At 45.7% G+C, this 21,902-nt stretch overlaps 1 protein-coding gene across 1 annotated transcript in view; it reads right to left on the bottom strand.

Moving 5' to 3' along the window:
- The window catches only part of SMC4 (structural maintenance of chromosomes 4), a 45,362-nt gene that overhangs the window by 19,439 nt on the left and 4,021 nt on the right, over nt 1–21,902 (bottom strand). Inside the window, exons 5-8 of the mRNA XM_009902118.2 lie at nt 20,863–21,039; nt 4,795–4,959; nt 2,869–2,996; nt 1,856–1,996 (exon numbers count right to left, since the gene is read on the bottom strand). Coding sequence (XP_009900420.2) covers nt 1,856–1,996; nt 2,869–2,996; nt 4,795–4,959; nt 20,863–21,039 — 611 coding nt within the window. The remainder of the gene's footprint in view (nt 1–1,855; nt 1,997–2,868; nt 2,997–4,794; nt 4,960–20,862; nt 21,040–21,902) is intronic.

Here is a 21,902-nt window from a genome sequence, read left to right as displayed (position 1 = left end):
TGGAATAGAACGGAATGGACTAGAATGGAACGGAATAGAATGGAATAGAACGGAACGGAATAGAACGGAACGGAATGGAATAGAACGGAACGGAATAGAATGGAATAGAACGGAATGGAATAGAATGGAATAGAATGGAACGGAATAGAATAGAATAGAATGGAACGGAATAGAACGGAACGGACTAGAATGGAACGGAATAGAATGGAATAGAACGGAACAGAATAGAATGGAAAGGAATAGAACGGAACGGACTAGAATGGAATAGAAAGGAACGGAATACAACGGAACGGAATGGAACGGAACAGAACGGAACAGAATAGAATAGAACAGAATAGAATAGAACAGACCAGACCAGGTTGGAAGAGACCTTCAAGATCATTGCCAAAGACGATCCAAGGGCTGAAGCAGCTCTGCTGTGAGCACAGGCTGAGGGACTTGTGGGTGGTCAGTCTGGAGAAGACTAAGGGGGTACCTTAGAGCTGTCTTCCAATGCCTATAGGGATCCTACAGGAGAGTCCAAAGAGTGAGGGTCAGTGGTTCCAAGTCCAGCTGGAGAGCTGAAACTAGTTGAGTGCCCCAGGGATCAGTGCTGGGTCCTGTTCAACATCTTCCTCAATGAGACAGAGTCTGCTCAGCAGGTTTGCTGAGGACACCAAACTGGGAGGCTTGGCTGAGACACCTGAAGACTGTGAGGCCATTCAGAGACTTGGGCAGGCTGAGAGCTGGGCACAGAGGAACCTCATGAGGGTCAAGAAGGATGAGAGCAGAGTCCTGCAGCTGGGAAGGAAGAATAAACTGCAGCAGCACAGCTGGGAGGGGATCTGCTGGAGAGCAGCCCCAAGGAGAAGCACCTGGGAGTGCTGGTGGGCAACAAGTTCTACACGGGACAGCAATGGGGGCCAAGGCGGCCAAGGGGGTCCTGGGCTGCATTCAGAGGAGAGTGTCCAGCAGAGCCAGGGAGGTTCTCCTCCCTCTCTACTCTGCCCTGCTGAGACCTCAACTGCAATACTGCATCCAGCTCTGGGCTGCCCAGGTCAGGAGGGACAGGGATCTGCTGGAGAGAGTCCAAGGGAGGGCTGCAAGGATGCTGAAGGGACTGCAGCACTGCCTGGGGAGGAGAGGCTGAGAGCCCTGGGGCTGTTCAGTCTGCAGAGGAGAAGGCTGAGAGGGATCTGATCAATGGCTATCAGTAGGGCTGGGGGTCAAGAAAGAAGTGACAGGGACAGGCTCTGCTCAACTGCACTGTGATAGGACAAGGGGCAATGGATGGAAACTGCAGCACAGGAGGTTCCAGCTCAACATGAGGAGGAACTTCTTCCCTGTGAGGGTCCCAGAGCCCTGGAATAGGCTGCCCAGAGAGGTTGTGGAGTCTCCTTCTCTGGAGCCTTTCCAGCCCTGTCTGGATGTGTTCCTGTGTGACCTGTGCTGGATTCTCTGCTCCTGCTCTGGCAGGGGGTTGAACTCGAAGATCTTTGGAGGTCCCTTCCAACCACTAACATCCTGCAAGCCTGTGCTGCAGTGGGACTTTTGCTGAGGGTGTCTAGAGCCAGGCCAAGGGGGAATGGTTTGAAGCTGAGGCAGAGCAGGGCTAGAGTGGAACTGAGGAAGAAGTTGTTGATTGTGAGGGTGGTGAGACTCTGGCACAGGCTACCCAAGGAGGCTGTGGAGTCCTCCTCCCTGAGGGTGTTCAAAGCCAGGCTGGATGAGGCCTTGAGCAGCTGAATCTAGTTGAGAGGTGTCCCCAGGTGTTCCTCCTCTCACAAGACCTCTATGCAGCTTTTTCTGAACACCTCATGTGCAGCACCTAACACACAGCACTCAAAGCTCACAACTCCACACAGAAAGTACTTACTTTTCAACATCTTTCAGAGCTTTATTCTTGGCTTTCAATTCATCAGCAAGTTTACTGCCTTTCTCATTCAGATCTTTAGTTTCTTCGTGAATCTTTTCTTTCTCCTTCTCCAGATCTTTTATTTGTTTCTTCAGGTCATACCTAGAATCAAACCAAGCCATAACCCTCCAATCTCCACTTTTTTTTCCCATAAAGCCAGTATCATACTAAATACAGGTTTTGAATCTTAAGTGTAACCAAGTAAGGACAGGCTGAGGGAGCTGGCCTTGTTCAGCCTGGAAGACTCCAGGGGGACCTTAAGAGTTGCCTTCCAATATCTGAAGGGACCCTAGAGGAAGGCTGCAGAGGGACTTTTCCTGAGGGTGCCTAGAGACAGGACAAAGGGGAATGGTTTGAAGCTGAGGCAGAGCAGGGAGCTTAGGCAGAAGTTCTTCAGTATGAGGGCGGTAAGACTCTGCCACGGGCTGCCCAGGGAGGCTGTGGATGTCTCCTCCTTAGGGGTGTTCAAAGCCAGGCTGGATGAGGCCTTGAGCAACTAAGTCTAGTTGAGAGGTGTCCCTGGGCATGGTGGGGAGGTTGGAGCAGAATAGAATAGAATAGAATAGGAATAGAATAGGAATAGAATAGAATAGAATAGGAATAGAATAGAATAGGAATAGAATAGAATAGGAATAGAATAGAATAGGAATAGAATAGAACAGAACAGAACAGAACAGAACTAAACCAGGTTGGTAGAGACCTTCAAGATCATCGTGTCCAACCTATCATCCAACTCCACCTAATCGACTAACCCATAGCACCAAGCACCCCATCAAGTCTCCTCTGAGGTCCCTTCCAACCTAACCAGTTCTATGACAATTTGAAATGAAAATCACTAACAAAAATCAATTAACTTTAAAGGGCCAACAAGGCTGCTAAGAACTGCACAGTGTTTCTAACAGGTCATGGCAGCAGAATTTAACCCAAGCACTCCCACAGTAAGAGGCAACCCAAAGCTCCAGAGAGTTACTCACATGTGGTATTGGCAGATGCGATTCTTCTCCTGGAACAGTTTGTTTTCCACACACAGAAACTCTATAGCATTGTTCTTTTCTCCTTCCAAGGCATCTTTTTCCTTCTCCACCATTTTCACTCTGTTTAACTAGACAAAAATGGGTGGGCTGTTGATGGCTGGACTGTTCAGTGCATAAGGCACTGGCTGGATTGTTGCAACCAGAGGGGAGCGGTCAATGGATCGAAGTCCAAATGGAGATGGGTGACAAGTGGTGTCCCTCAGTGTGGTGTTTAGGCTGGGTGCTGGCCCTGATGCCACTGCACAGGCCACACCTGGGATGTTCCAAAGGCTCCCAGCCCAGTGGGTGGTCACAGGAAGCCAGGTATTTCATTCCCATAATGCCCTGCTCCCCTATAAAACATCAGCACAGGGTCCTCTCTTTCTCTTTCCTCCTTCACCGGTGCCCAGGTAAAATGGCGTGAGCTGCCTCCCTGGGCCTGCCCAGGCCCAAGGCTGGGTTGTGGGGGGAGAAAGAGCCCTGGGGGGGGATTGGGTGTACCCCCAGGTGGGGGATGGGACGTTCTTGGGTATGTTCTGGGCTCTCTCTCTCTCTCTTTGTCACAGTGGTTGTGGTTTTCTGTAAAACTTTGATTGTTTCTTTTCCATTTAGACTTTCCACCATTTTTTGCAATCTATTTTGTCTGAGTCTTTCTTTTGCCTGTGGTGGGAAGACTGGTCTCCCACCCCACTACACTCAGGGATCCAGACTGGCACCTGTGCTCTTTCATATTTTTATCAGTGCTATAGACAGGTGGATCGAGGGCACCATCAGCAGCATGCAGATGACACCAAGCTGAGCCGTGCTGTCAACATGTTAAGAGGGACAGGATGGCATCCAGAGGGACCTAGACAAACTGGAATGGTGGTGCCCAGGTGAACCTCATGAGGTTCAACAAGAGCAAGTGCACCTGAGCCAGAATAATCCTCAGTATCAATACAGACTGGGGGAGGAGGTGACAGAAAGCAGCTCTGAGGAAAAGGATTTGGTGGTGCTGGTGGGGGAGAAGCTGGACAAGAGACAGCAATAGGCACTTGCAGCCCAGAAGGCTTTGTGATGCTTTCACAGCCGTATGAGGAGACTCAAAGCCTTCTGGGCTGCAAGTGCCTATTGCTGTCTCTTGTCCAGCTTCTCCCCCACCAGCACCACCATGCTCTATTTCACTCTTCTGCTCTCCTCAACATAGGACAGGTTTTCCTGCTCCTTCTCAACATTACAGAGCAACAGGAGCAAAAGAAAAACAGTCTCATGTTGCCCTAGAGAAAGTTTAGGTTGGATATGTAGAAGAATTTCTTCCCCAAAAAGGGCTGCCCAGGGCAGTGGCAGAGTCCCCATCCCTGGAGAGATTCCCAAGCTGTGGAGATGTGGTGCTGAGGTCCTTGGTTTAGTGGCGACCTGGCAGCACTGGGTTAAGGGTTGGGCTCAATGACTTTAAAAGTCTCCTCCAACCCAAATGATTCTATGATAGTCCTGTGTGCTGTTCAGCAGCAGGAGTCTGGCAGATAAGACACCCTATCTGGATACATTCAGATAACCATCATCTCTTCCTCTAGCTGCTCCAAGCGGCATTTAACACATGTAGATACGACCAAAGCGTTCAGCAGGTAGAATCCCAGGTTCCAACTCATGCAGTCAAACCTTTGGGAGTGGAAAGTCACCAGCATTCTAAGTGTTTAAAGAAGGGCAACTGAAGCTGACAGCCTGTTTCTTTTAGAAAGAAGAGCAGATGCAACAGAGAACTCCGCAATCCTCTGCACCGCCCCTGCAGGGGAGTGCCAAACATTAACCAAGCCTTGAGCTTGATTGCTTTCCTCAGCAATCCAGTAACAAAACCTTGCAAGCTGATTTGGTTTCTTCATCACTTCAATAACACTTCCCAAGACTCACCTTTTCACCTCTCTTCTCGTTCAGAAGCTCAACCCTGCGACAGAGAGTTTGGATGGGCTCTTTGAGTCGTGCAGATCCTATTATGTCTTCTAAATACTCAAGCATGCCTTCATCGTGTTCGGTCTGGCCTTTGGGTTTCATCATTGAGATCTGTTCCACTTCCCCCTTGGAAAAGAAAAGTTTGATGATTGCTTTCCTTTGCATTTGGTACATTTTTTTTCTTTCCTGGGGGAAAGAGGGGGGATTCTGTAAAGATCCATCCATGGTTGGATTGCAGGTGTGTGAGCAGAGTCCAGTGGTGTAAAAGAACAGAATAATGCACTGCTCAAAAGTGACTTATCAGAGAAAACACAAAGGGGAAAACAAAGAGCAATATGAATACAAATTTCCTTTGAGGAGCATGGGGTTGGTGGTGAGGAGCATGAAAATCAGGGACTATTCTGAAGCCAACATTTAGGGCTAAGCGTTGCCCTGAACTAAAAATGGGTAGATTCAGACTGGATGTTGCTCCTTCTGGTGGTTTGTGTCCAGAGAAGGGCCCTGAGGATGAGCAGAGGGCTGGAGCTGCTCTGCTCTGCAGACAGCCTGAGAGAGTTGGGGTTGTGCAGGCTGCAGAAAAGGCTCCATGGAGACCTAATTGTGGCCTTCCAGTATCTGCAGGGGGCTCCAAGAAAGCTGGGGAGGGGCTTTTGAGGGTGTCAGGGAGTGATAGGACTAGGGGGGATGGAGCAAAACTAGAAGTGGGGAGATTCAGCTTAGATGTGAGGAAGAAGTTATTTCCCATGAGGGTGGTGAGAGCCTGGCACAGGTTGCCCAGGGAGGTGGTGGAAGCCTCCTGCCTGGAGGTGTTTGCAACCAGGCTGGCTGTGGCTGTGAGCAACCTGCTGCAGTGTGAGGTGCCCCTGCCCATGGCAGGGGGCTTGGAACTGGCTGATTCTTGAGGTCCCTTTCAACCATGACAATTCTGTGATTCTATAATTCATGTGGCTGAAGATTCCAAAGTGTGTTTCCCCAACCAGAAAGGAGAAGACAAGCAAGCATGCCCTCCAGGTCAGGGAGCACCCAATGGTCTTAGGATAGCTTGAGGTACCTGAAGAGCACAGAATAGAATTAACCAGGTTGGAAGAGACCCTGGAGATCATCAAGTCCAACCTATCACCCAACACCATCTAATCAACTAAACCATGGCACCAAGCACCCCATCAAGTCTCTTCCTAAATACCTCCAGGGATGGGGACTCCACCATCTCCCTGGCCAGCACATCCCAGTGGCCAATCTCTTTGTCTGGGAAGAACTTTCTCCTCAACTCCAGCCTAAACCTCCCCTGGCACAACTTGAGACTGTGTCTTCTTGTTCTGCTGCTGGCTGCCTGGGAGAAGAGACCAACCCCCACCTGGCTGCAACCTCCCTTCAGGGAGTTGCAGAGAGCAAGAAGGTCTCCCCTGAGCCTCCTCTTCTCCAGGCTACGCAACCCCAGCTCCCTCAGCCTCTCCTCACAGGGCTGTGCTCCAGACCCCTCCCCAGCTTTGTTGCCCTTCTCTGGACACCTTCCAGAGTCCTCTTTAGAAAACAGAATGTCCATAAAATCCTATCTGATGGATGAACTGGATGGGCAATTCACACAACTGAATCTTTCTTGTTGGAGAAATGAAAATTCTTTCAGTATTAGGCTTCCTTAAATTGCCCTTTATGGACAACATGAAATTATTAAGCTGAAGAACAGCAATTAAAAAAAATCAAATCAGCATTAGGAAAGCTTAACCTGAGACAATGCCATGGGCTGTTTATCTTCCTGATGCTATTCACTAGCCAAGAAAACACCTGCTATCACCAGTTTATGTTTAGGGCAGAGCAGGACAATGCTTCCAAACACAGACTGTGTTTTGTAAATGAGGTGGCCATAGAGACATGCAGTAGAACACACACACTAAAATGGGGAGCAGGAACATGTGTGACACAGAGTTGTGCTCGCTGGCAGAGTCTAGTTGGAGGCCTGTATCTAGTGGAGGGCTCAGTACTGTTCAATATATTCATGGATGAGGGCACAGAGGGCACTGCCAGCCAGCATGCTGATGACACCAAACTGGGAGGAGTAGCTAACATACCTGCTGCCATTCAGCCAGACCTGGGCAGGCTGAAGAGTTGAATGGGGTCAAACTGAATGAGATCCAACAAAGACAAGTGTAGAGTCTGGCATATGGGGAAGAACACCCTTACAGACCAGACCACCAGTTGCGTGGGGACTGACCTGTTGGAGAGCAGAGTAGGGAAAGGGGACCTGGGGGTCCTGGTGGACAGAAGGATGCCCCTGAGCTAGAAATGTGCTCTTGTGGCCAAGAAGGCCAAGGGCATCCTGGGAGGGGGGGATTAGAAGAAGGGTGGCAAATAGGTCAAGAACTTCTCCTGCCCCTCAACTCTGCTGTGCTGAGGCCACATCTAGCATATTGTGTCCAGTTCTGGGCTCCTCAGTTCAAGAAGGACCTCAGGGAACTGCTTGAACTGTCCAGCACAGAGCCACCAAGCTGCTGCATGCAGTGGAAGACCTCCCTGTGAGGCCAGGCTGAAGAAGCTGGGGCTTGGAGCAGAGGAGCCTGAGGGCTGCCCTCAGTGCTGGGGATAAAGATGTGCAGGGCTGGAGCCAGGCTCTGCTCACGATGGCCAAGGACAGCACAAGGGGCACTGGGGGCAAGCTGGAGCAGAGGAGGTGCCAGGGGAACAGAAAGGAAAACTTCATCCCTGTGGAAGGTGTGGAACAGGCTGCCCAGAGAGGCTGTGGAGGCTCTTTCTCTGGAAACATTCCAAGCCCATCTGGATGTGTTCCTGTGTGCCCTGCCCTGGGTGAGCCTGCTCTGGCAGGGAGGTTGGACTGGATGATCTTTGGAGGTCCCTTCCAACCCTTAAAATTCTGTGATTCTGTATTTACTCTTCAAAAACCTGGATAACTGGCACATGATGAGACCGCTTCTCTGTAAAACAAATACCCAGCAGTGCAGAGCACAGACTGAAGATCATAAGACTGGTGGTGGTTGGAAGGGACCTCTGCAGCTCACCCAATCCAACCCCCTGCTAAAGCAGGGCACCCACAGCAACTTGCAGCACAAAGCCCAAGGAGGGGTTGGAAGCTCTCCACACAAGGAGAGTCCACAACCTCTCTGGGCAGCCTGCTCCAGGCCTCCAGCAGCCTCACACCAAACAACTTTCTCCTCCTGTTCTTTAACTTTTTCCTTATTCAAGATGACATCACAAAGTTTATAATCAATACTAAATCACCCCAAAGAGCTCTAAATTGCCTGAGAACTGACATAGTCATCTCCATATCAGAGTACCAGGAGTGGCTTTTGGATTGATTTTTAAATACATGGAGCAAACTGTATTAGTTTTTAATTCGGGTTTAGAACTGACAAGATTTAAAACCCACAGGAAAAGACAACTTATGTTCCTATATATGTGAAAAAAGTCTCAGTCAATACCCAGAGTGAAACCAGAGTTAAGAATTTAGTTGGCTGCTTGCTGGGCTTGAGCTGACAGCCGAGTGTGGATGAGGAAGAACTTCCAAGAACATACAAGGAGGGTGATTAATGAGCCTGCTGGAGAACCAGAAAGGACAGTCACAGGAGCCAGGCAAGGGCAGGATTTTGAGTCAAGCACTGCAGCAAACCAGAGCTGAAACCCACTAAGAAACTCGAGGATGAGGGTCTGCAGACTGAAGTCACTGGAGACTTTGCTCCACGTGGTGTACAATGACACCTAGTGGCTCTCTGTTTTCCTTCCACTGAGTAAATACCAATTGGCTGAGCTCTGGGAGAAGGCAAAGTGTTGCAAAATGTGAGCTTTGGGGGGGAAAAAAGTAATGAAAAGAAGTCTTTCTTGCACATAATTCCTTTGTCAGAGTAAAACATGGAGGCAGAGGGGGGTTAAGTACAAACTTTAGATGTTGATTGCATCTAAAGCTTTGATTTTCTGCTAATCACTGTTCATCACTGTTTGATGTTGGTCTCTTCTCCCAGGCAAGCAGTACCAGAACAAGAGGACACAGTCTCAGGCCGCGCCAGGGGAGGTTCAGGCTGGATGTTAGAAAAAAGTTCTATACAGAAAGAGTGATTGCCCATTGGAATGGGCTGCCTGGGGAGGTGGTGGAGTCACCATCACTGGAGGTTTTTAGGAGAAGACTTGACGAGGTGCTTGGTGCCGTGGGTTAGTTGTTTGGGCGGTGTTGGATTGGTTGATGGGTTGGACGCGATGATCTTGAAGGTCTCTTCCAACCTGGTTTATTCTATGTATTCTATGTATTCTAAGAGTGTCATCAGGTTTGACAAGACAGAGAAAAAAAAAACCAACCCAACTCTCTTTGTTTCTTATTCTCACAGAATCACAGAAAACATCTGGTTGGAAGAGACCTCCAAGCTCACCCAGTTCAACCTTCGAACCAGCACCGAAGGGTCAACACCAAACCACAGCCCTAAGCATCGGGTCCACAGGCTGCTTGAACACCTCAAGCCCCTAAACACTGAGTTTCCTAACTGCAATTGTATGACATACAATTCCAATTACACATGTGCCCCCTTGCCACAAAACTATGGTTTCTTCACCACCAAACCCCTCTCAGTCCCTGTTCCTGGGGAGGAAAGCGTGTCACCTCCTACATTTCTGTGGGATTGTCCTAGGCCTAGCTTGTTTCTTCCTGCATTTCCCCTGCTTGCATCCAGGAACAAAAAAACCCACAGAAGACATTTAATTAATGCCCTAGAGGCTGCTGAGCATCAAGTCTAAGAACAGTCTACACTGTGTGTTTCCCCAGGTTAAGTGTTGCTGCCTGGATTTAGGGTTGGAGAATGATCTTAAAGATCTTTTCCAAGCAGAATGAATCTGTTCTGTGATTTACCACAAGGCACAGGAACTATGGAGGGGTGAGGAATACAAGTCAGCTTTTAAAATGACCACCTCTGAGTCACAACCATCTAAAAAGGATGAGGATGCAGCTGTGAGGGTTCTCCATAGCTCACCCAGGTCATGGAATTTAGCTACAATATGTGTAACAGTATAGTAAATAACTACATTTAATCCAGTTGCAGCTAATTCTACAGCCTCCTTAGTTAGGAAACCAGGGCTTGGTTTGTCTACATACATCAATAAATCACCACAGGCAAACAACTTTAGAATGACACATTCTTCATCTCATGTGATGACCACTTAAATGCTTGGATTCCTATCAAGCTTGAAAATGAAAACTCTTAGAAGCAGTAGTTGGGTAATAGGAGGATTAATACTATTTACCAAGCTTAATACATTGAGATACCTGTTTGGCCCACTCCTATAGTTAACATATTAAGAAACCAAAAGGTTTCCAGCTGTTTCAAGGGATGGAGGAGACTGAAAAAAGGCTGAGCCTGCTCTTCTTGCCATTAGACGTGATAATGATTAACAGGGGAAACCCAGAGTTTACAACTCTGCCTCCTGTTGAACCAGGTAACTGAACTGATCTGCTCCCAGCTTTTGAGCTGGGCTTCTTCCCTGACCCATTATTTGAGCTATGCCAAAATAAAACCCAAACAAAACCCATCCTGGCTCTTTTCTTTTTTTGTTTTCCTAGTAAAAGCTCTTCCAAAACACAGCATTTGTGAAAGTGAAACTAAGAGGGCTGCAAGCAGGCATTTGTTGCAAAGGAAACATGCTCAGGCATGCTCAGGACAGACCACCAGGAAAACTTATCAATTTTTTTGCCTCAGTTACTTTCCTCTAGTTCCCAGACATGAATCCATGAGAGTAAGGGCAGCAATGCCCAGCAAACCCACTGTATGCTCTATGTAGCTGAGGAGACAATCAAAATGGATGTCAACCCCAAGATGCTGGTGACACTGGGAGACAGCTAACAAACAAATCCTCAAGCAGTTAAGAAATCAGCCTATGAAAAAGCATCAAATATGCCATAAGGGTTTGGGGAAGGCTCCACAATCCATGGAAGCACTCTGCATGGAATTGTGATCCCACTTTGTCTCTGCACTGCATGTGAAGTCTTCTGCATCAGACAAAGCCATCACTGGGATGCTGGCAGAGGACTGGTAAGTCAACTCAAATGCTGACACTGGAACAGGTTGCCCAGGGAGGCTGTGGCTGTCCCCTCTGAGGAAGTGCTCAAGGCCAGGTTGGATGAGGCCTTGAGCAACCTGGGCTGGTGGGAGGTGTCCCTGCCCATGGCAGAGAGGTTGGAACTGGAGGATCTTGATGGACCTTTCCAACCTAAACCCTTCTGTGACTATCTGAACAATGACCATACACTTAAAGAACAGTTCCTACAGGAAACCTGAGCTTAGTTACAAGCTGATCTGCAGAGAAATTTCTGGGCAATAACAATAGCTGATTGCTGTGGCAAATAATGAGAATCTTTGCTTGACAGCAGGCTACCAAGGCATGAAAAAAGGACAAGAGCCATCTGCCCATCATGACAAGCACAAGGAATCACTTCATGGCATTTGGAAGCTGGAGATTCCACCTTCCTTCGCAAAGCTGAACATTTGAGGTGAACTATTTCAGTGTCATGAAGTTTGAGATACTTTCTACATTGAAATTTCCAGTAAAGAGCAAAATTTTAAAGTAAGAGTTGTAAAAGCCTTCAAAAATTAATGTAAGAATGGCTCACAATGAGAAAATAACCATTTGAAATCATTAACTCATTTGAGGAGGGTCAGGATGGGGTAAAGCAGCAGCACCCAACACACCAACCAGGAGAGCCTGGACTTGCTCTCCCTGCTGTGGTCAAACCTGTGCAGTGCTGAATGTGGATGCCTGGGAAGATGTCTGATGAATCTTAGAATTGTCAGGGTTGGAAGGGACCTCAAGGCTCAGCCAGTTCCAAGCCCCCTGCCATGGGCAGGGACACCTCACACTACAGCAGGTTGCTCACAGCCACAGCCAGCCTGGCTGCAAACACCTCCAGGCAGGAGGCTGCCACCACCTCCCTGGGCAACCTGTGCCAGGCTCTCACCACCCTCATGAGCAACAACTTCTTCCTAACAGCCAAGCTCAATCTCCCCACTTCTAGTTTTGCTCCATCCCCCCCAGTCCTATCACTCCCTGACACTCTCAAAAGTCCCTCCCCAGCTTTCTTGGAGCCCCCTGCAGATCCTGGAAGGCCACCAGAAGGTCTCCTGGGAGCCTTCTTTTCTCCACACTGCACAACCCCAACTCTCTCAGGCTGTCTCCAGAGCAGAGCAGCTCCAGCCCTCTGCTCATCCTGAAGGCCCTTCTGCAGACACGAACCAGCAGAAAGAGCAACACCATTAGCACGCTCAGTTCCTGGTTTGACGCTGCGAGGCTGCCCAGTCAAGGCTCTCTGTGCTTTTCAGTAGAAGTTATACCTGCACCCCAGAGGAATTTTAGGAATGCTGTGCATTTAAAGCACTGAATATAGGCAGAATGCATCAAATGGTAGTCTCTAGATTGCAAACACATTCTTCACGAGACTAAAAATCTCATTAGAGCGTATTTGAGACGGGCAAGAATTTCGCCTCCCGTGTAGCCCTCCAGAGGTGGGAACACAAAATCCCTAAAGTCTCTATCACCTCATTTCTTAGCATTACAGTCTCTAAAAAGCACACATTTATTTGCTGAAACAGCTGATCTTCTCAAAGCAGCAGGCTTTTCATCTGGAGTTTATCCCATGCACCTAGAAGTGCATTTTAAATGAGGTTATCAAACTGCTTGATAAAGGAAAGTTTGGACCTACTCATTAAGCTGCCCTTCTGCAACTCTTACCTAAATCAGGACACTACTTTTCATCTCTACAGGTAACTGCTCTTTCTTGCTCTTGGTAACACATAGTTGCTGTTGCTCAGTAGCATCCTGTCCCAGCTACCTTCCTTTGAGGGAAGATTTAGACTGGAGATTAGGAAGAAACTCTTTCCAGGGAGGGTGGGGAGACACTGGAACAGGCTGCTCAGGGAGGCTGTGGCTGCCCCCTCCCTGGAGGTGTTCAAGGCCAGGCTGGATGAAGCCTTGAGCAGCCAAGTCCAGTTGAAAGGTGTCCCTTCCAACCCACACCATTCTGTGAATCTGTGAGTGGGGTCTGTGGACTGAAACACTAAGAAGTCCGAATGGAGTAACACACCAGACTCAATACAGCCCAACACACCTCAAATGCCAGTAATTTCAGCTGTGCATACCAGTTCAGTCTGGAAGAGGAATTAGGGAGTTTCAGAACAGAGCTGTCAGATTCCTTTGTAAAACTCTGGTATGGAACGAGACAGGGCTAGCAAAAAGCCTGGGACACTGAAACACTGCTGACAGCAACCTTAATGTGATTCATGAGCAAACACTTGGGTTGCGAGCACCTTCCTGCATCACACACAGCTGGTTCTGGAGAACCTACAGAGACCTTTACTTACCAATTACTGCTTCTTCCCACCCCTGCAAATGTGGGGAAAAGGAACTCTTGAAGACAGTGCCCTTCAACAGTTTTGTCAATGGAACCCTTTATACATCTTTTTCTCCAGTGATGCCCAGAGGCAGGACAAGGCCTAACAGGCACAAACTGGAACACTGGAGTTCCATCTGAACCTGAGGAACTTCTTAAAGGGTGGCAGAACACTGGAGCAGGCTGCCCAGAAGAGGCAGTGGAGCCTCCACCTCTAGAGACATTCAAAACCCACCCAGACATGTTCCTGTGTGACCATCTCTACATGACCCTGCCTTGGCAGGGAGGGTTGGACTGGATGATCTCCAGAGGTCCCTTCCAACACCTACCATCCTGTGATCTGCAGATCTACTTTGGTAGTGTTCCACAGAGTAATTATGCCAGCAAGTAGGTAAATTTTCTCCCTAGGATTTGTGGTTGTCACTTAATTTCTAGTGTCTCAACCACAAAGGTTTAAAATAGAATGGGATAGATGAGTGTGATTCTACACACTAACCAACTGGACTAACTTCTGTGTGCTAAAGTCCACCCATTCTGAACACTCTTGAAGCACACTAAAGCATGGGCATGTTCAAACATATTATAACAAGGGAATTTTGTAGCTTGGAATCCAGTAGATGGAAATGTACAGCACACTGGGAGGAGGACTGAGTAGGCTGGGTGGTTTTTGAGGGGAATTTTCTCTTGCAGTTGTTGTGGTAGAGTTTTTGAAGGGGTTTTTGGTAGCAGAGGTTTCCAACACCAGTCAAATTCAGAAGTGGAGCAACGTAACAACTGACTGAATTTCACTTCACATTGAGTTTTGCTCATGAGAAAAAGTAAGTTGCCTAGATGCAATACTCCAACTTTCTTGCAGCACCCTTCAAGTACTGGAAGGCTGCTCTGGAGGCTTCTCTTCTCCAACAGCTGTTAAAGGAATGACATGTAGCCCCTGATACCTAAAGGTCACATAGATGTGGTTATGTACCTACACAAAATGAGAGCCAGAGTTCCTTTGCTGCCAGCATTTGGAGTAATGAAAAGTAAAATGAGCCTAGCTACCACAGTCTGTTCAATTCCTACTTCATGTCTCATAACAGAAGTGTTACTGTACTTGGAGAGAAACTGTCAGCTGGGGTTATGGTCACAACAGGTCATTTTCTTTCAGGGTTAGACTGAACCACCACAGAATTTCAGACATAATTACAGGGGCTGCAATATTTGGCATTTTGAAAGCAATCACAGACTTTTTATTAAATTCAGAACAATATTTTATTAGTTTTGGTGTAATGACATCATGTGTTTGATAACATGCCAGCTTTTAAGGCTTTCTGAAGACTCCTGCAAGGAAGTTTTATCATTGAATCCAAATCCTGATGGGTATCAGCAAGCTGTACTGCAAAACCAAGCTGTAAATCACCTGCTACTGCACACTTGACAGAATGGTCTGTGTTGGAAGGGACCTCCAGTCCAACCCCCTCTGCAGTCAGCAGGGACAACCTCAACTAGGATCAGGTTGCCTAGAGCCCTGTTGAGCCCTGCCTTGAGTATCTCCAGGGATGAGGCCCCTACCAACTCCCTGGGCAACCTGTTCCAGTGTTCCACCACCCTTATGGTGCAAAACTTGTTCCAAACATCCAACCTGAATTTGCTCTTCTCTAGTTTAAAGCTACTGTCCCTCATCCTATCACTGCAGGCCTTTGCAAACAGTCTCTCTCCATCCTTCACGTAGCCCCCTTCAGGTACCGGAAGGCTGCTATTAGATCTTCATACTGTCAATAGGCATATTTAATTTGCTTATTAAATTATTACTTACACTTAGCAACTGTAATTATTTCCCAGTTGCAAACTGCAGAGTTTCTCTTTTAATTTACAGGATTCTGTGGAAGTGATATGCAAATTCACAGTGGCCAGAACATCGTTTCACTTGGTCAAGAAATCGCAAGATGAAGTCTCGTGATGCTTGTGACAGCATTATTATAAACTGGCTTTTTTTGTACACGCTGGACTTGAAAATGGCTTACCCATTAATGTTTGTTCCCCCTCTCCCCCCTAAAGAAGGGCTATTTGAGCTGTTAGTAACATTCCTACCATGCTGAAATTCAAACAATAGGGTTTTCTTCGCATGCAACAGGTGATCAACGGAACTTGTCCTTTAAGCAGTGACCTGAAGCAAACAAGCCAGCTGTAGCCAGCACATCCAAAGTGCTGAGAGCAGCTCTTGCAGTTACAGCAGCCACCTCTGACTCAAAGTTCTGCAGAGGATTACAGTAGCCACAGGCAAATTAATATTTGTCCTATTGAAGAAAACCTTGCTCAATCCAAACCATCACAGAACCGCAGGCTGGCTGGGGTTGGGAGGGACCTTAGAGATCATGCAGTTCTCACATCCCCCTGCTGTGGGCAGGGAGACCTTCCTGTAGACCAGGTGGATCAAGGGCCCATTCATCCTGGCCTTGAACACTTCCAGGCTTGGAGCCTTCACAACATCTCTGGGCAACCTGTTCCAGTGTCTCATCACCCTCCTGGGGAAGAATTCCTTCCTAATGTCTAATCTAAATTCACCTCCTTCCAGCTTGAAGCCACTGCCCCATGCCCTGTCACTATGTGCCCTCCCCCACTTTCCTGTAGCCCCCTTGAAATCCTGGAAGGCTGCTCTAAGGTCTCCCTGGAGCCCTCTCTTTCCCAGGCTGAACAACCCCAAAGGTCTCAGCTTGTCAATTATTGCTATTTCTTATTGCTTGCAGTGCTACTTTATTTCTGCCCTTTACTAGGTGGCAGATACGGAGGGAAGAAAGTATAAAATAATCCCTCCTCTACCTTCCAAGGAAAGTGTTACAAGGTAAGGTGGGAAGTCAAAGTAGTAACAAAATCACATGGACAAATCTACAAGGCCACTACTGACCACAGATGAGGGAAGACTTAGAATGAGGCTGTTATACAACTTGCAGTTGTTTGCACAAAATGACTACTCTGCATTCTGGAAGCAATTTAAAAGTAGCCTTTGTCAAGCTGTTTGCACATCTGTCTAATTTTAGAAGCTTTCTTAAGGACATTGTTGTATTTCATACAAGACTACAAATTGAGTGCAAATCTAGAGCAATTCTGGAATCCCAGTCAGTTATTGTCGAGCTCAACCTACAGTGTTTGACTTCAGATTATTGGTATGGCCTAATTAAACTGTTTAATTGAGCTCTCTCCACTACACACTGCCCTCAGAAATGGGGTTGTCTCCTCTTTCCATATTTCCCTGCAGAAAGTTGAATAAAGACTGGCTCCAATATTGTGCTGCAATTTGCAAACAAAAAAAATTAATTAGATGAGTATCCAATGTTAAGCTGAAGCTCTCTGATAAGGGAAGGGAATTCGTTTTGAAGCTTCACAGACATATAAGCAGATCTACATTCAGCACCAAGTCAGTGAAATAAGGGGAAAATGCCCTACAAATCCAGGAGAGGCTTCTATTTTTAAGCAGATTTTTTTCAAGGAATCCAGTTTTGGTCCTATTATCACACTTTTGAATTCTTCCTATCAGCTCAGCTGACCATGACCCCTCTCAGACAAGCCTCTCTTCACCACCAGTGCTGGCAGCAGGGCCTTTCTGCTCATGCTCTGTGCTCTAGCTCACATGTTGGTGTCCCTCAGTGGGAAAGTAAAGCTCAACAAATCAGGAACTTCAGGCTTGTCTCAAAGCAAGGAGAAAATCTGCTCTCCCTCATTTCCTCTCCAACACACTGGAAAAGCAACTCCTCCATTATTTCCACAAAGCAGCAGGTGAAAAACCTGACTAAACTTCCTTTCTGGCAGCAATCTTGCCACAGGACGGGACTTAGTACCTCACAAAAGGCTGCTCCAGTCAGTTAGAAAAATACATGCATATAAATCACTGTAGCTGTTTATACTTGCTGAAATATTACATGACAAGGTTTTAATTAAGTCTATCAAGCACATTTAAGTGAAATACTACTGTAATTAGTACAAAATTTACTTAAACCTCTTTCAGTTTGAAAGTAGTTCCTGAAGCAAATGGAAATCAACTGACAGCAGCCTGCTCCCATGATACTGTATTTTAGTACAAAAAATCTACCTGAAGTTTTGTGCCCTTCCTTACTGCTTTTACAACACCCACTTGCAAAGCTGTTGAATGGAATTAGCTAGGAAATTCCACTGCCTTTAAAAAGTTTGTCTCTTACCTTGACAGACTGAAAAGCTAGTTTCAGTAGCCATTAATTGTTGCTGTCCACAGCCAGTTTGCTTTGCTCCCCAGGCATCCCACCCTGCCATTCATGTCCAAGACTGACAGTCCTTCAGTGCTCCCCCTTTTCAGTCATTCTTCAGAGGCAAACCAGGCTGAGATTTATTTTTTTTTGCCCTCAAGGTTAAGGTGCTCAGAGGAGTCACTACTGAGCAAACATACTTACCTCTCCCGAGCCTTGCCCTGGCCAGGCAGAGCACTGAACTCACACACGTTCTGTGTATGGGCCTGTGCTTTAGCAGGGGGTTGGGCTGGATGATCTCCAGAGGTTCAGTCCAACTCCCCACCATGCTGGGAGCAGCTACATTGACATCCCAAGCCTCAAAGAACAACTAAGCAGTTTTATTTGTTGCTCTTCACAAGTACACACATTACTGAGGCTGGGGCATTAGGTGTGGAAGAGACAAACAGCAGCAAGATGTTACCACAGCACTCAGCATGCTTTTAAGCACCACAGTGAGTTTTTTCCTACTGATGTGTCAGGCTGTGGCAGTTTGCCTATTCCTAACACACTAAAAACAGAGCAAGTGATTATGAACATAAAATACATAGCATTAGAACTTAAGGATCACTTCTCCTGTTAAAGGTTGGCAACCATTTTTAAACAAGGTCTTTTTCAATCAGCTGGTTCAGGCACAGAGGTTGTAACACTTCTACAGCTACTCATAACACTTGCACATTACTCACTGACATACTCTGTTTCTCCACAGGTGTTTTTTGTAACTCTCCTCACAGAGGTCATGAGTAGCTGGACTTCGGCTTGCAGCATGGCATCAGCACCTGTATCATGCCCTATCCAACTTTTACAGCATCCAGCCTGACCTAAGCTTCCAAATTCTACCCTAAGTGGCTCCCAAAATCTGCTGTGTCAGAAAAAGACTGGAAAATAGAGAGGGGAAAAGAGGGAGATAATGCCAAAAATATAAAACCCTCTTCTAAAAAGCAAATATTTTGCATGGAGCAATGCTAAATATGCTAGCATATAATCAGCTAAATCAAACACCTAATCCAATCTAATCAAGAACCTAAAGGATCTGTTACTGCATGTAAAGCATCTTCTTGCAGCCTTTCTTTACTACTGCCTAATGAATATTCTGTCACACTGTTTGATAATCCTTAATTAACAGGTTTTTTTACTCAAAATCTGTGGTAGAAGGGAAACACCTTAACTACACCCTATGGATACAGTCAACAATCAAAGAGTTTCAGAACCTAGTTTAAATGAGAAAATTAGTTGCTAGGTAGTTACAACTTTGGGGAGCCTGGGTCAGTATAGTTCTAACAACAGAAAAGCTAACCAAGCTTGTTACTAATCTCTCCACTTTAAAATAACTTAATTAGGAAAGAGTAAGGGGAAAAAGGGGGGCAATCCTTGGGATACATCCTTGATGGGAAAAATGTAAGGGGGGGAAAAAAAAAAAAAATAAAAAGGCAGTCCTTGTGATTGTAGTTCACAGCCTGAGCCTTCTGACCTGGCTGCATTTATTTCTAACTGTAATTTTTAGGATTTGGGTTTGTGAAGTTCCACTGTCATTATAGGAGAAGAAAAAAAATATAATTAAAAAATAAAAATTAAAATAAAAATAATTTAAAAAATTGCTGCATTTCCCAACTGGAAAAATCCTCAACTGTGAATCAGCAAATCAGTAGATTTCACTTCAAAAAAAGGCACAAAACCTTCTGTGCAAGGAGAAAGAGTACACAAGGACAGAAAATCTCAGCAGTTTCCTCTGCCCTTCATAATAATCCATTAGCCACGAAGAGTCTGGGAGAAACAAACAAACAAAAATGCAAAAAATGGTGAGAAGCACTGCTTTTAAGCCTGAATTTTGGGTTTACCCCCCTCTTTCTTTTCCACTGCACAGGTGGAGATTCAGGCTTTGAGGAAAAGCCACGCTCTCCTCGCTGATAACTTCATGGGAAATAATTAATGGGAGAAGAAATCAAATCAGACTGGGGGAGGGAAGTAAAATGTAAAAAGCTTAGCAATACTTGCTCCCAAATTTTCCCTTCTCCTCCTCCCAGAGGCAAAAAAAAGTCTCTTAACACTAAGCTTTAGATATCTCTGCAGCATAATTTCTACTTCACTTAATCTTTGACTCTGTATTCTCTCCCTTTTAGAAACGGTGCTAAAATACTTCACAACAGCTGCATAGAAAAAAACAACCCAAGTATTTAGTACAGTTGTGATCTTGCAGGTACCTCTCACTCCATCACAAAACAGAAAATACAGGAAGAAAGTGCTGGAGGGAATAATTAGCTGGCATGGGGAGTTTAGAAGAGACATATCCTCTTTTTGTGGGTGTAACTGTAAAAAAGGGCTGCATGAGAAGGGTGGAGGAAGTGAAGCAAGCCCAGCGACCTAGCTAGAACTTATTATTTTTTTAGAGGGGGAACTGGAAGCTCCTTTGACAGAAACAGGCCTAAAATAAACCTTATTGAAAAATTTCAGGCCTAGGGAGCCTCTTACTGCTCACTAATTTTCTAGGCCGTGATCCTTCAGAGTAAATGTGGGACCTGGTGAAATAATTACAGGGAACTGCAGATAAAGGTACCACAGCTGAATTAAAATTTAAATACTTCCATCAAGTACTTGAATTCAATTTAAACTTTAAGTGTTTGGCACATAGCAAAATTCCTCATTACTATTTAAAAATCGGGGGGGGGGGGGAAAGGGGGGAAATGACATGCTTGTCTTCAGCCAGTCTTTTAAATAGCAAACTTTCTAATTTGAAGGTGAAATGTGAACATAAGTGATATTCTATTGACAAATGTGATGATGATGATGATTATTTCTACAGTATGGGTGGTAAAATGTAGCTTTAAAAAATGTAGCCTGAGTTGTCTAAAAACCTGCCATTCTCCTGAGGGTAAACAGAGTACACTCCATGTGTTTCTTGCACTCCATTTTCATGCAGTTCATTTTTAACTTTTCTTCTCTACATACATACCCCTCCAGTAAAACCATGCCTATACATGAGAGCACAGATAAAGTTAGCTTCCAAGCAGAATCATTACTAGTTTCAGTTACCATTGATGCATTTTTATCTTGGACATGCCAGGCGATGAATCCCTGCCACGCTTAAGCAGCACAATAATATTGGGGTTTAAGGTTGATTTTACTACACCAATATTTACGTGCTGCTAGGGCGGAACAAGTACGACAGCTCTTCTTTCTACTCATCCACATGTGGGGAAGACAGAAAAATTTGTTAGTTCTCTTCAGCTGCTTCTCTTCCTTAAATTTCTAAAGCAGCAAATAATGATTCGCATCTTTACCAGAGCATGCAAACCATGATGTGCTGCTAGAGGACTTTAAGGCCTCAAAACCGGGCCTGAAAAAAAACACCTAGGCAGCATTTCTGATAGCCATAAAAACTGGAAATAAAGCTTGACCTAAAATTGGGTTTATTCATCCACCAACCTGCAAAATTAAGAATCTGTTATGATCCAGATCAATTCCATGGCTTCGAAGGAGAAGACCAACATCTTTGAATGTTGCTTTCTTCCCATTGATGTAGTAGACAGAGGAATTATCTTTATGGGCACTTCTAGATACACAAAATTTGCTGTCAGGAATGACTTCATAATCATCTCCATCCTGTTTGGAGGAAAAATAAAGCCAAAAACCAAATTACTACAGCACAGGTTTACCTCATGTTTCACAATTAAGCATAGGTTTGTAATGTGCATGTTGTAAGTCAACTGCACTCTGGGATCTAATAGGAGGGAAGAAATATCTTAAAACTGCATAATGGGGGAAAAAAAAGAAAACACTAAAAAAAACACCACCTTGACAAATGGGGGAAAAAACAGCCCAAATCATTTAAATTGGATGGCCTTCATATTATGCCTCTCTCACCTCTAATACAAGTGATTGCCTTGCAAATATTTTCATTTGTTCTCTTTACCACTGCGTCAAATCACAAAGGAAAAGACCTCCTGCAAATTTCAAGTGGTTGTGCTATTCCACACTTGAAATTTCAGATTAGGAAGCCCTGACTGCCTTCACTGCTGCTTGCATGCTAAACCTCCTCTTTTAGCACTAAGAAAAAGCATTACTTTTAGCTGAGTGCTTCTAAAGAGAAACTGCAGCAGACAAAAAAGCAAAACATTAAAGATATGATAAAAGTGACCTTCATCAGCTTCAGAGATCTCAAGTTTACCTACGAAGCAGCACCTAAACCAAAGCCGGTGCTATACTTAAAAAAGCTCAAATTGATGCCTGCTTTTTGAAAAGGCTTAAACTGGCCTGCCACTTCCCCAGAATAACTCCCAAGAGCATAAGCAAGCTGGTATCTGGTGTAGGCAGAAGTGGTTTGGATCACACAGTTATCCCCAAGATGTTGTTGAAAAAAAATAATAGAGAAACCAAAGAACACTTTTTTTTTAATCTGCTTATTATAAACACAAGAAAAAAGGTCTATGTATAAAAAAAAATCTGCCTTTTAAAACAGCTCCTCC

Source organism: Dryobates pubescens, chromosome 32, assembly GCF_014839835.1.
Source record: "Dryobates pubescens isolate bDryPub1 chromosome 32, bDryPub1.pri, whole genome shotgun sequence".
Taxonomy (NCBI): domain Eukaryota; kingdom Metazoa; phylum Chordata; class Aves; order Piciformes; family Picidae; genus Dryobates; species Dryobates pubescens.
This window is presented reverse-complemented; position numbering and strand designations above follow the sequence as displayed.